The sequence below is a fragment of the Grammomys surdaster genome, unplaced genomic scaffold, assembly GCF_004785775.1.
Source record: "Grammomys surdaster isolate TR1022 unplaced genomic scaffold, NIH_TR_1.0 136, whole genome shotgun sequence".
Taxonomy (NCBI): Eukaryota; Metazoa; Chordata; class Mammalia; order Rodentia; family Muridae; genus Grammomys; species Grammomys surdaster.
Genome location: NW_021604594.1, coordinates 7072023 through 7087587, shown reverse-complemented (window position 1 = coordinate 7087587; position 15565 = coordinate 7072023). Strand labels below are relative to the sequence as shown.

The 15565-nt window shown below is 41.6% G+C and overlaps 1 protein-coding gene across 3 annotated transcripts in view; it reads right to left on the bottom strand.

Moving 5' to 3' along the window:
• Positions 1 to 15565, bottom strand: part of Znf385b (zinc finger protein 385B) — a 271044-nt gene that overhangs the window by 32162 nt on the left and 223317 nt on the right. For all 3 annotated transcript variants that reach the window (XM_028762913.1, XM_028762914.1, XM_028762915.1), the window contains one exon: positions 8663 to 8825. In XM_028762913.1, the coding sequence (XP_028618746.1) occupies positions 8663 to 8825 (163 nt within the window). The remainder of the gene's footprint in view (positions 1 to 8662; positions 8826 to 15565) is intronic.

Below are 15565 nucleotides of genomic sequence, written 5' to 3'. Positions count from 1 at the left end.
CATAATTACTCTGAGATGACAAAGAAGGACATAAAGGGGATTTGAGTGTACTGTTGCATGCCAGTGTGGCAGGAAGTGTTGGTGGAGTCAGGGACAGGGCCTTGAATATCTGTGAACAAATGGTTGCTTTTTATGGCTACCATTTACTGAGTGCCTGTTACCTGGTAGGCACTTTGCTGAGCACCTAGCATTTTTTAGCTCATTAACCCTGACCATCTTAGGAGGTAGGCATTAACAGTTCCATTTTATAGAAGAAAAAAACAGAAAGCCAAAGAGCATGGCTTGGTCAAATTATATCAAGTCAAAGAGAGGTGGAACTAATGGGTTGATTTTAACATCATATTCCTTTCACTATGTATAGCTAGTGAATGGCACCCAGGAATCACACTTCGATTAACAGTTCGTTATGCAAATCCACTTAGAATGTGAAATCTCAGTATGTAGTCCTGGCAGGGCTAGAACTTGCTATCTTGACCAGGCTGACCTCAGATTCATAGAGATCTGCCTCTGTCTCCCCTGTGCAAGGATTAGAGGCATATGGAACCACGCTTAGCCTAACTTGATTAAAACCCAACCCAACCCAACCCAACCCAACCCAACCCAACCCAACCCAACCCAACCCAACCCAACCCAACCCAACCCAACCAAACAAACCAAACCAAACCAAACCAAACCAAACCAAACCAAACCAAACCAAACCAAACCACAAAACCAGCTGTAAAGTAGGCTGGGAAAAGAAGCATTGCATCTTTTGAGAGAAAGGAATTCAATAGTGCCACTTAGTAGAAAAATTTCCAAACAGCCTTTAAAAAACCATACAGTGGTATAGTCCTTAAAGCTGTTCCAAAGGCTAGAGCATCGTAGGAGAGCAGCCGAGAGATGGTCTGGGTGACATACTGACCTCGACCTGAAGATATCCTCTTAAGTTTCTTCTCCCTTTCTCTAGACTTCACTTTTCAGTGTTCAACAGAAGATTTACATCCCACAAATAAGACAGTATATATAAAACACTTAGCACAATGTGGGCACAAAGTATCCCTAGTCATATATTAATATTGCTGTGTCTTGGCCCATTCTTCTGCTACTATGACAAAATACCATGAATTGAGTACTAGAAGTTTATCTCTCTAACTCTGGAGACTGAAATCTAGAATCAGGTCATTTAAAAATCTGGTGTCTCAGGAGGGCTCACTTTCTATATGGCATTGCTATCTGGTGAAGGCCTTTGTGCTATGTCAGCTGAAACTGAATTCATCATGAGTTTTGGAGGGGACATTCAAATTCTAGCATTCCACCTCTGGTTTCCCGAAACCTCATAGCTTCGTGTGCAAAATGCATTCATCCCATTCAAATTGTGTCTGAAACCTTAGCTTATCCCAGACTCAAAAGCCCAAAGCCCAGAGTCTCCTCTAAATCAGGTGAGCGCAACAGAAGACCAGACAGTGCCAAAAAACAGTCTCACATGTGTGCCTTAGCTCTGCCGAAGGGCAATTCCCTGAGGCTCCGGATCTGTGGAATCCAAATGAGTCATTTCCAAAATTTAACAGTGGGACAGGGCTGGCCTAGACATCATCACTCTAACAGGAGGAAAGAGTCGAGATGAGAGAAGTTAGGGCTTCGCTTGTCCCAGCTGTAGCTCACACAGGTTTGTATTCTCTGAGGCTGGCACACAGGAACTAGACAATTTGGGTCTCTTGAGGCTGTGTCTCCTACTATTCCCCCACTCTCCACTGTATTAGGAACTCCCTGAAATGTCCCTGACCCTACAGTTCTTCTGGGCCGTGTAGCAGTGATAACACTGGTGGCTCTGTCGCTATAATAAAGCTCTGTCTGGGCCCCTCTGAAGTCTATACCATCCTTATGACTCTGTAGGAAATCGTGACTTTAAATTAATGGCCTTACACTCTGCATAGGGACCAAAACTGGCATCACTGGACATTGCCAAGGCTGACCCCTGGCACTCTCCAGATGGGGAGGATCCAACTCTATCTGGGACTACTTGAGCAAGGCTGGGGGTAAAGAATCTACTTTTGAAAAGTTCCAGGAAAAGAAAAAAAAACCCACATATATTTGATTTTTGTGTGTTACTAGATAATGTTATTAGGGTTGGCCCCAGAGTGCTAAAAACTGTCTCACATATGTGCCTTGCACACAGAATCTAAAATACTTATCGAGTAAGCGCTATGTGAGCAGCCATCCTTGTCAGGAAAATATGCCACAACAAGAGAATTTTTTCCTGAAGCAAATAAAGAGGAATGCCATTAAAATATAAATGATAACCTTTGTTGAAGTCTCAAGGGCATCTGCGGTTATACAAAATTATTCACTGTATGTACAAAGTCTTTTACATTGCAGTTGCTTTTCAATGCAAAAATGTTGTGAATAAAGGTATTAAAAAGAGATGACTACACGTTGAGATAGAAAGGGCTGAAGATGAGGAAAGTCTGTGAAGGTGATGAGCTCAGTGAAGCACAGCTCGGAGTTTATGGTGTGGGTGTGTGGTTTACAACATGTCCCAGCAAATCGTGAGTTAGCAGGCCAATCATATATCAGGTCCACTTTTTTTTCTGGTTCATTTCGCGGCCCCCCCCCCCCCGAGGAGGGGGAGCAGCGCGAGGCAGCAGCTTTTAAAAGCAGAAAGCATGACGGCAAAACCTCAGCACTCTCTTCCTCGAAGCTAATGCAAATGGTCATAAGTCTCGGAAGTTATCTTTGAGTAGAGACAAATGTCTTAAGAGCCACTGACTTTACCTGGCAGGTTGCCCCTGTCGTCCTCAGTGTGTATGAGCAGAGATGGAGGCATTTTCAGTTTTGAAATGTCCTTTGAAAGTCTTCATGATATATGAACACTTCATGAATATACGAGCTTTAGTGTAATGGTCTATTCTCTTCAGACAGATGGGGCTCATTTATGTTCTACATGACTGTACCCCAGAATTTCAGGCTTAAGATGTTTGTCATAAACACAGTTAATCTATTATTTTATGAGGGTTACTAAATCTCAGCTTCCTGGATTTGAATAGATGTATACCAGATTTATGGTGGCACTCGTCCGTAAGTGACAGGCACTGTCGCGGCAAGAAACTATCATTTTCTTCTATTTAACAGCACAAGGTCCTGTTGCTGGATACAGGAAGGGGGAAGGCGCACTCAGGAAGGCCTTGCTGGTTAACAGATGGAGCGCAGGGGCAGTCAGTGGAAAACTTGGCTCCATTCATCACAACACATAAAAACTACTGAACACACAGGGGGACCCATAAACAGGAGAAGCCTTTGCCAGAAGCTCTCTTTGACAAAATTGGAGATGTTCTCTCACAAGGTGATTTGGCAAACATAAGCAACTGAATGACAAGCCTTCCTAGACACAGTACACTGACCTGTGTGTGAGTTGATAACAGCTCTCAGTTCACACCTAAGGAATGGCCTCACCACAAAACCCGTCACATACCTACAACTAAGATGAGCTGCACTGGGGTGCTCTGCCCTGAGATCTCCGTTGCCATCTCAGAGTCCAAAAGGTGTGAAGCAAACCAAAGAGTCCAGTGTCCCCACTGCCATTGTCTTCAATGGAATGTTTTAACAAGCACTGAAGGTAAACAAATGTAGCCTTTGGGGGGCAGGGAAGGGTTTATGCTATGTTGGCAGAGTCCTTTCCAAGCTTGGTTTCATCTCAATCAGCGTTACCTGTCTTTAGACATGGAGAATCTACAGTTGAATTTTAGAAGAATTAATAAAACACTGTATATGATGTCCCTTGTATAGTCACTGAGTTTACCTGAAGTGTCAATGGCCACTGTCAATAAGTATGCGTCTCCTTTCTAACTCTGGGAAACAGTTCTTTGGTGGTGTCTGAGTTTTTCCCCTGGCACTCTCACATGTGTTCTGAAGCTCAGAAGTGACTGGGCTAAGAAGGAGCATGGGACAAGAAGCTGGGGTTCCTGGTTATTCCCAACTATGCTGGGGTCTGAGTCATGCAGCTTTACTAAGGACGCTTGGCTTTTCCAATCCCAGCTTCTTCACGGTCACCATATTCCTGGAAGCAACCAAAAGGTGGTAGCTATATGCTATTTATCTTTATATCACTAATTTCCAATTTTAAAATGTTGCCAGAGTAAGAATCCCTTAGAGGAGGCAAAAAAAAAAAAATCTTCCTATTCATTGCTGTACCACTGCTGCAGCTGACAAAAATATACACACTATTATTATACCATGGTATAGAGCAGTGGTTCTCAACTTCCCTATGCTGCAACCTTTTAATACAGCTTCTTATGTTGTGGTAACCCCCTAACCATAAAATTATTTTGTTGCTATTTCGTAACTATAATAATAATACTTTTGTGCTGTTATGAGTCATAATGTAAATATCTGATATCCAGGATGGTCTTAGGCAACCCCTGTGACAGGGTTGTCTGACCCCCAAAGGGGGTTGAGAATGGCCGTTATTGAGGATCATCAACTGCAGAGAAATCCTGCTGGGAACATGGTTGAAGATTTTTGCCCTACTTGTTGCAGGGTTCCTGAAGGGTCCACATGAAAACATCTATGTGCTTGACTCTTGTAGATCAAACATGCTTACAATGCTCCTGTGACTGTATTTCCCGCAGAGCATTCTGGGTACTTTGTTTTTGACCCTTAACTGCATTTGTATATTAGCTGGACAGGTGAAATCATTCCTTAGGCCTTCCTTTGAGAGCAACCTGTTCAAAAGCCTGCTTATTTAAAGTCGCATTAATATGCTTTAAATCCAAAATGTTTTTCTCCATTATAAATAGTTGACTGATTTTTTTAAAAGACCTAATAGAAAGCCTAGGGTTATAGAATATGGCTGATTTGTTGATTGGTTATTTGTAAGCACTAAGGTTTCCTTTAAAGGCGCTGTGAATTTGAACCTGTTACAATATCACAAAAGAGCGTTGGCATGATCTGTGGGGAATCACCACAGGCATGGGCAGTGTCTCCTGGCATCACGACACTTGAACTCCAGGGAGAGATTTGGGTGCAGTGTCTGGCCTGTGTGTTCCAGCTGCCTTCCTGAAGCTACCTATAGCTTGCTGTGTTCTGACCCTAATCCCCACCCCACCCCTCCACCTTCGCACTGTTTCCAATGCTCACTGGAGCGTCATTAAAAGTTGGGGCAGATCCTGGGAGACCAGAAAGCTATCTGTCTGCATTTTACATTTAATTCTACCTCAGTTTCTAAGGATTGAGCGGGGTAGCTGTTCTCACTCAACTTTCTTTAGCCTTTAAAAACCATGCAGTTGGAAGTTCCTATAAAGGAGACACCTGCTATTTGTAGTTTAAGCCCATTTTGTTTACTGACCTGAGAAAAAGACCCAGAGAGCTTGCCATGTCATCCTGACATTGTTATGCCTGTTGGCTCTATTATGACGAATCTCTCGGTATTGTACAGACTCAGATTCAACATGAGCCAAATTATATCTCCAAATATAACACAAAGGACAGAAATGGTTGTACCAAGTGTCAAAGTAGCAGGTAGAAAGACTCACCAACTCCCTGCAAGACGGTAAGTACATATCTTAGAATAAACTCTGTGCACTCTAGGGTAGCATGAAGGACCATGGAGCAGTCTTCATGGGCCTCCATGTTCCTCAGCAGATACTTCAAATCCTCAACTCATGCTTAATGCTATTCAGTGCATCCCAGAATGCTACTCTCCCAGGAGCTTCCTCACTCGATGCCTGGTTCCTGCTTTCCTTCATAATTTGCTTTCTTTAAACAAGTTTCTATGGCTAAGTTGATACTAAGAGGCATTGCTGGGGAATTTCAGTCTCATGGGATTTGACAATCAACTGTGGAGTCCCGGTCACTGACTCAGTTTTGGCTGACTCTTTAGAGATAATATGGTCTGACAGAAAGCATTTCCACCAGCTAAGGATCACAAGTCACAGTTCCTCTTCCTGATCTTTCTCAGCTCGTTCTACCCAGGCCAGTTACAAAGGCCTTGTTTTTTGTGTGTTCTGTTTTTCCCAAACATGATTTTAAATGAATGAGAGCTATTGACTAGAATTTGTAATAATGACAAAAACCAGTTCAAAGACTTAAAAATAGGTGGTTATTAGGTTATTTAGATCAGATTCTCTAGTTGGATAAAGCTTCTAATTTTCTCACTTGGAAATTCTATAAAACATAAAGGAATTCTTATTTAGAAACTAGCTTCAGGTAAAGGAGACAAAGGAACATACACCTAACAAGTACAACTCAGTTACTTTAAAGATGCTGTCCCCATTGATGTTGGTGTTACATTAACTATCATAGACATAACATATTTCACTTACATTGATACTCACACAGACCATGAGCAATCTAACCAGTGTATTTTCAAATATATACATTTTGAGTAAGGTGTCACGGTAAATGAGGTGCTTCCAAATACAACCATTTTTCTCATTCCTGGTACAGATCTGCAGAGTCTCACAGTGATAGATTTAAATGCTGAGAGACTACAGGTATTATGGCAGGGGGTACACAATGCTGTAATAGAGGAAGCTGAGCTTGCACTGCAGGATTAAAGACCACCTCACTCATGCCTTGGAGATGCCATCATTTAGATTTCTGTTTTCATCTCTCCACTCGCATCCGCCAGGGTTTTTCCTGAACCTTAGCCTTCTTTCTTTGTTAACATCACTGGTATCCTTGACCCTAGAGGGTTCCAACAGCTCACTAGGCAAACACAGCTGCCTAGGAGATCTCTTTGTTTCTTGAACATCAGTCCTCCATGAATGCTAACATTCAAATGTTGGAAGACCTTGACTTGCTGTAATTTATTTCAACTGTCTTCGCTGGGCATCCTATAGGCACCAGAGGCTGTGATTATAACCTAGCCTCTTCCATTTGCATTTTCTATGTCCTTGGTGCTCTGTCCTTGATTCAGTCTCCTCTGGTCTTTGGCTATTTCTATTTCACTTTCTGCTCATTACTTTTACTACTGTCCTTCGAGCAAACACAATTCCCAGGTGGGTTTGGGACTTCCCTGAAACACTGAGCACATTTGGCTGTGATGTTGGAGTATTTTTAGAGCCCACTGACTATCTGATTAGCTCAAGCCACAAAATAAACTGAAGGAAGGGGGTAACACTAACCTCCATTGTTTTCTTCTTACTTGTATGTCCTGCTGGAGGTAAAGACCACAATTCAGGTAATAAAACCCTCGACACAGTATTGTTTCATATGGCAACAATGTTCTGTGCAAAATGAATGCTGGCAGGAAGTCAGAGGATGGTGGATTTTGTTCTTCCAAACACAGGGCAACTGCTGTGATTCCAAACACACTACAAGCTGTAATGCCAATTCTGATATTGCACACACAGAAATAGTGTTTGCTACCTATACTAATAACTGCTTTAGACACAGGTTAAATATTACATTTTATGTTTGTCTAAACAGGGGTTTTGTTCTCCACAAGGTTAGAAGTGCTGTGGAACAATCCAGTACTTATCATGTTTCTCTGATAAGGTAATTTGGTGACCCTAGCATAGAAAGCACAAAGAATCATTATTAACACTAAATCTGGTAGCTTAATTATAGGCTTCTATGCTTTTGAAGCCCGAATCTACAGGACTTAAGCAATAATGTTTCCTTTGTACATAGTTTTCTTAGTTGAAGAGGCTTTCTGTACTCTCCCCTTACAGTAATGGATTTGCCCATCTCCAGTGGCCCTGGGCAGTCATGGAGAAGCATTCTTCAGCTTCCTCCTCAAGTGCTGCAGGGATTTTGACAATCAGGAGAGAATCTGAAGTGTGTATTTCCCACAACATAGAAGTCCCTAACGCCAGAGTCAAACATAAAGAAAGGGACACGTCCTCTTAATGACCTTTAACAGACACTGTTCCTCGGCTAGCCACTAAAGCAGGATGACAAATCCATTATGTGTCCCAAGGGCAGCTGTGAGAAGGGAGCCTATCAACATCCAATTTCACAGTATCCACACTGAAAGAGACAGAGAATTTTGTTTCCCAGTGAAGGAACTCACTCAGAAATTACAGGTTCTGTATTAAAGAATTTCCTTATGAGGCTCTTCCATCAACAGCACATTTGTAATTTTATATTAAGGCTTTCTGTTAGGCAGTTCATGACTTTGTAAATAATTCCTTTAAATTATTTGGGTTTATTTGTAATTCAGAGAAGAGCTTTGTGAAGGAGCTAGAAGGTCAGAACCTGTTACTTCTAAGCACAGTTTCATACCCATGGATGTCATTCTCTCAGAAAACATCACCCCTGACTCTTCACTGAGATTAGAAGATATGAAAAATATATTATTAACAAGTATAAGAATCTCTTATCTTAAAAACCTGTATAACACAAACCAGACATAAAAGCAATAGAAAAGAATACCATTGTTTTATATCCATTACTTGATCCTTGCCTGAACATGTAACCAACAGTCTTTGCTGATTTTTATACATATATACTTATATACACACATATTTAAATATAAATATATATATATTGTACAACATGGAATGGCAACATATCAAATGTTTACATTCTCTGCTAACACATATTGCTTCCTGTGAGGGAAACATATCATATTACAAAAATAAATCATGGAGATTAACATGCAACATCCAAGGAGGAGGGAAACAGGGTTGGGGTGGGGGGGGAAAGGACACAACAATGCCAAAGAACAAAAAGTGCCATTGACCTGATTTGTCAGAGCTGTCGCCTGTGCCTGGCCTGACGGAGCAGCTGGGATTAGCCTTTGCGCTGTCCTTGGAAGGAACCATTTTGGGTTTATTTTTCGTTGCCTCTAGAGCTTTGACCTTCTTGGCATGTTTACTTCCTTTGTAGTGGGCCTCGGCCTGGCTCTACAAAGGAGAACAAATCAGGCTCATTGTTTTGCTACTTACAAACACCAGGATGGATGAGCATGCAGGAAAAAATACAATCAGTCATAGGCACCACAGACATCACAGGTCAGTGCTTGGCTACATCCCCAGCATTTATCTACGAGGTTTCAACATATCAAACCTTGCTAGATAATGGAAGAACCGTGTCGTTGAAAACCTAGAAGTCACATGAGTGGACCACAGGATCAGGACAAAAGCAGGAGGGAGGTGAGACCATCAGCGATGCCCTCTCACCTTGGCTCATGCCAGGGAAGACTGCTTTCTCACCATCTGGCTGGCAGCATCTGTGCTGGGTGTTCTATTCACCCTTGTAGACATGGACTTCCACAATCACCACTGCTCATTAGATAAAGCCTGTCTGCTCTGCACCTAGTCCCCTGTGGTCTCTGAGATCAACTAGGGTGACAAAGCAACATGTCATGTCGATAGATGCTGTTGAATGCAGATGGCACTACATTTTGGAGACATCTACATGCACTTAGTATGCCACCTTGGATGATCCCAGTTCCAATTATAGCTCATGCCACAAGGGAGGTAAGGACAGTCCTTGATCTCAGATGTGGGTCTCACATCAAAGCAGTTAGCATTCCGTTCTCATACATAAAGGGTGTGTAGCATTGTGACTTCGATACCAGATCAAAGGAAGTAGAAAATGAGACAAGAGACAACACCGAATTACAATAAACCTAGAAGACATTTAGTTAATTTACTGACATTTGGGAAGTTACCTTCCATCCAAACAAGATCTTTTTGACATCGTGATTAACCATACATGTAGAGAAAAATAACTGTGCAAATTCATTTGAATTTTACTCTGAACAGACTGAAAAATAAAATCATGCATGTAGCAAAACCAAAACAAGACATAGTGGGTACACTGCTTTAGTTTTAAGGTGACACACGTGGGAAATTTTATGCAAACAAGATGAAGTTTTATTAGAGGGTTTTTAACCTAATTATTTTTCTTATATCAGTTTCCATTTGAATCTGAGTGTGTCTAAAGATAGTCACGGTTAGTGAAGCTTCATAGGTCCATGAGGTAAGGTGTGATGCAGAGCCACTCATGAGGAAATGGGCAGATGGAGTGAAGCATGTTATGCTGCAAGCCAAGCAAAAGCAAAAGGGACCCGAGTCATCTTGAGGAAATATCCTAAAGTTGGCAGCCTTTGGTTGAAGATCTGAAGGAGGAGTTACACATGAATTGGTAAAGGGAAGTGTGCTTTGGGTGGGAGAATTTGGCCTAGGAAAAGCATTAGTGCTGGAATGGCAGAGGCATAAGTATGGCTGGAGAGGGGGTTACACAGACCACTTGATAGACTATCTACAATGGGAAACCAACGGGAGCCAAGTGTGGGAGCAGCTTACCATAGGAACGAAATTGTCCAGCAACTGCATGATGCTATAGGTTTCAAGTGGGGGGAATTTCTACCTCAGCTGTTTATTTATTTATTGACTGTGTAAGAGAAAAGGACAACGAACAAGGAAGCATCGGCAATATGAGATAATTCAGAATAAAATCATGAGTGAGGAATATCACAAAAATATTCATATTAGAGAGTAGCTCAAGTTCCTGGGAATATTAGTCATTATCAGTCCTGCAGTCCTTTGCTTAAGTGGATCTCATCAGTTTACTGGTCATCACTCAATATAGAGTGTTCTTCCAAAATACCACGTTTGCTTAAGCCATCTCAGGCTGTGGTGTGTGTGTAGTGTGTATGTTTGGTATGTGTGTGTGTTGGGAGGATATGTATGTGTGTATATGTGTGTGAGGGATGTGTATGTGGTGTGTGTGTATGTGTGTGTGTGTATTTGTGTTGGAATGTTTTCCTGACTTCCCAACTTCTTTTATTCTAGCTCAGAGCACACATAACTTCACAATCTTCAGCAATTCAACTCACTCGTTTCCACGGAACTGGTGACAATGAACATCACTTCAGTGCCCATCACTGTGAACCACCATGAGAGAAAGGCCTAGTTTTGCTGAATGCATAAGTGATGAGATGAAGGTAGGTGTTCTTGCTGAACTATAGCAGTCTGACTGTGAGGAGAAGATGCAATGAGCCAAATGCCCTACCTGTACATTTGCGTTCCCACGGTGCATTTGTACTTCTGTTGAAGTGGGCGCTCAGTGCTTTCAGAGCTCTCTGACTTAGTTGTTTCTTCATGTGACTAGGAGACGGATGTCAAAACATGCACTGCCTTGATACAACTGTAATCTGGGGATTGGTTTACTTTACATTACAGCTAACAGTACATTAGTGTCTTCCCTTGTGTGCAGCCTTTGCCACACAGGGTCTGTGTTGAGTGTTGTTCTATCTTCCTCTGTGTCTTTCTTGAAACTATCATCTTAGCTCTTCATTGACTTACCATTGCTCTTACTTAGGATGCTAACGGACTTCAGATATTCTTTGTCAAAGTTAAAGGAAAACCCAAGTTAAAAGGAAAAGCATTACGAGGCCTTCATTCATTAGCCAGGGAAGGTGACATCAAGTGTAGTTGTGTATTTCTAGTCATCTTCAAGCTGCTAACTTGTCGAAGCTCACACTTATCTTCTGAGGGAGTCTCAGCTGGGGGATTGCCTTGATCAGATGGGCCTGTAGACATATCTATGGAGCATTTTCTTTATTGATAATTGATTTAGCAGGCCCAGTGCACTGTGGGCAGAACCACCCTAGGCAGGAGTCCTAGGCTGTATAAGAAAGATAATCTGAATAGAAGAGAAGGTAGGGAGTAAAGCAGCAAGCAGAGTTTCTTATTGGTTTCTTCTCTAGTCTCTGCTCCAACTTTCCTAATCTTATATTATGATCTGAAAATGTAATCTGAAATAAGCCCTTTCTTCCTCTAAGTTGCTCTTGGTTACAGACTTTATCACAGCAATGGAAATCATACTAGAACAATAATAATAAACTAGAAAAATTAAATGCAGATTTAAAGATGGATAGTGGAATTAACAGTGATGACTGATGTTCCTGAGCACTGTTCCAGGCTAGCATGAACTAACTCACTTGATCCTCATGGTATGCAGTGATAGGAGGCACTGCCAGCTAGTGTCTTGCAAATAGGAAACTACATATTCTAAAGGTGGAGAACTCATCAACAGTCAAATAAGGCATATAGGAAGGCATTTAGTAGCTATTTATTAGCTTAGATGCATATCTCTACTTAATTATATACCCACACATATACTCATATTTCTGCCCTAAGTTTACATTGTAATTGTTAGAACTGGAAAGCTACAAAGGCACCACACTACTTTAAATAGCACAGGAAGGGATTAGACCTTAATGCCACTGAAATTTCTACAAATAGGAAATAGCTACATAATTTTGGACATTAGGTCCAATCCTTTTAATGAATAGCTAAGAAATCCCCAAAATTTCACTTTTTAGTTATATACATCTAGAAGGTACTAGGATACCCCCAACATTTTTTTTTTTTAATTGTAAGAGAGGCTCATGTAGTTAAGGTTAGTCTTTAACTCACTATGCAGCAGAGGCTGGCCTTGAACTCCTGACCTTTCTGCCTCTACTCCAAGTGCTAGGATTACAGGCACATGGCACCATGCAAAGTTCCAAGGACACTTTTCAAGGCCTCCTCTATTCAAGTGCACTGAGTAGTTAAGGGTTATTTAGTGCCCTCTGGCTCAAGAACAGGATTCTCTAAATATAACTTTCAAGTACAAGATGAACAGAGTGATTTCCTCATTACTATTTCCTGGCATCAGGGCAGAAAGTTAACAGCATCAGTTAGCCCTCCAGATAAAGATCCAGCTAAGTGATACCTTACTGCATGTCAAGATAGAAAGGGTGACCCATTTTCCCTCTGAGTTTGGGGTGTATAGAAGCAGACAGTGAGGAGCCTTGGCTCCTTTGGACTGGCATTTGGGGTAAGTGACGTAGCCCATTGTGGAGCAGAGAGAGCGGTAGGCAGCCCTCCCTCTTAACTTGGCACACCTCTACTTTCCCATGATGTTCTTGGTGAGTGGCACTTTGCTATCTTCAGTGCTTTATCTGATGCAGTGTCAACAGCTTCTCCTTCCTGGGCAAATCTTCAAGTGAAAGTGAGATGCTGTTAAATAGCAACAGCATTGACCCCACTTCATTAGCAAGGAAGCACCTTAATTGAGGAGCGAAAGAGGCAAGAACAAGAGCCAGAAAATTCATGGTACCAGGCGACAGCCACAACCAAACTCTGTCAACAATGGACTTACTTGGCCAGGCTGATTTTCCTTCAAGCCCAGTGACTGAGCAGCAGGAAATGGCTGTCTACTGCAAATGGCTTCAAGAGAGATACTGTAATCCTCCTGGCACTGACCAATGCTTGGGGATGTGGCTTAGCAGTAAGGCACATGCCTTGTTGCACAGGGCCCAGGGTTTGAGCCGGAGCAGTCAAAAAGGAGAAGAAAGAAGAAAGTCCCTATGCAGAACTGGCAGAAACAGGAAGGGTTACTGGAATGCCCACTCTGACCTCCACCTAGGAACTGGTGGGACTCTAGCCTCATATTTTAGGGACACTTCTATAGTTCCCAGAACTCCCATTATCCAACTGGCAAAGTAGCTTTCACAGGGAACGACATACAGGGATACATTTTTTTCTCATTAATTCCCTTTGGTGCCAAGTCCCTTTGATTTCCCAAATCCTCAACATTTCTCAGAACCTCACTGGCCCAAGTAAAAAAGATAATGAATTAGACAAGGTTTTGACTTAAAACTAAAAATGTAATGAAGTATTCCCAGTGGGACATTTTACAATCTATTGTGTGCTCACCTCTGGTGTCTCCTGAGTTCTAATTCTGCCTCAGAGAGGAAGATCTGCAATCTCCAGTCATGATGTAAAATTGTGTTCAGTGTATATGGAAAGGCAGACTCAACAGAGTGCTAGGCAAGTGCCCAATCCTCTACTTACAAAACTGATCTTTTTGTGTTTAAAGAAATGAGTAAAACTATTTCCTTGATTAAAGAAAATAGATCATGGCATCTCTTTCTCTGCTACCTTAGGCGTTAATGTGGTCAGCAATGTTATGAGGGAAGCAGCAGCAGTTAGTTAACATTAGACAAGATGGCCTCTGTACATGGTGATATGGCTATAGACAGTGGTCAGTTAATTTAAAAAAGTAACAACAACATATTCTAAATAAAAATCTAAATATTAAAATACTAAGTAAAACATATGCCAAATAGACCATAATAAACAGACAAGTAAACTTGAGTGTTCTAAATACAATTTGACTCATGCCATGTGTTGGAAAGTGTGATATTTTTAAAAATAAAGATGACTCCCTTTCACTCAGCCACACACTGAAGATCAGTTGGTAGAAGAAAGGAAATGCAAAGCACAATTCAAAGTTCAAGGAGAACGATGACCCAAAGCGATAGGGTGAAGAATATCAAGGATGGAGCAACCGAGAACTAAAGGAGTCAGTGAACAGAAAAAAATCTCCAGATTGTAGAGGACCGTGGAAACTCCTCAGAAGAGGGAACATAAGTGGGGCCTTGTTTCTGGGGCAGACTCTGAGGTGGCGGTGCACACTGGGAGACACTCTGGGGTAAAAGGAACAGCGTGTGTTGGACAACACATCCTTTGAACTACAGTGTTCCCTGGCATATATGCTTTTAGCTTCTCCAGAACACACTGACACAGGGAAGACAATACAGAAATGCTGCTGAACTGTTACCTTCAAAATTATGTCCCTTGTCAAACGGAAGCCATTATGGGGCTTTTCAATTGCATGTCAAATGCCCAATTAGTAAGCATTTTGAATAGAAAGTGACTATGACATTAGATGTGGCTTTCACATTACAGAGCCTATTCTGTGTGCTAAACTATAATCTTGTATCATAGCCAAGGCACTATGATAATTATCTGAGATAAAATCATGACACTTTGAAATCTATGAACATGTTAAGAGACAGATTAAAATTTACTGAGTAGAAGCTGAATAATTTCTCGAATCTCTCCGCCTTACCACAGGTTTTTCCCACAAAACTCTTTTTTTACTAGTAAAAACCTGTTTGAACTGATAAGATTTGATACTTCCAGAGATACAGCCACATTATGAGAGATGGGAGATGTACCCAAGAGAAAGGCTTACTCAATCCAAAGATGGCTAGTGAACCTTTCTTCTGATAACTGGCCATTTTATGGTCCGCAATATCAATAATGGTGTACAACTGGCGTTGGCAGTCATCCTCACCTAGTCCTTACTTATAAGAATCTGTTGAAAACAAAAAAGTTCAGACAAAATTATAACCAGTATGAGTCTTTTTGCTTAAAGAGACTCAGTGTTTTTGCTAATTTCTAAGATCTAACCAGTGAAACAGTTGTGGTTTCTATGGTCCAGCTAGTGCCTTGATATTGTGTAACTCTAGGGGGCGCCACGGACACACAGTTCATCATGGATGCTATCCTCCAGGCCACATGTAGCAGACCAGCAACCTGCATAAGGCATTCTACACACATTGTCTGTATAGTGTAGAAAACACCCTGTGAACTCCAAAGCTTTCTGTATCACTAAAGGGAAAAGCAGTGGCTCTCTAGGAGAAACATGATGTGCACTCTAGACTGTTAATTCTCTTTGGGCCCAATTTAAATTCCATCAAATATTAGAGACAGAGTAGAATTCTTGGGTCACAGCTGCTTCAGAGTGCTACTGTTTGATATCCCAGCTTTATACAGACATCGCTTCGCTTTATACAGAC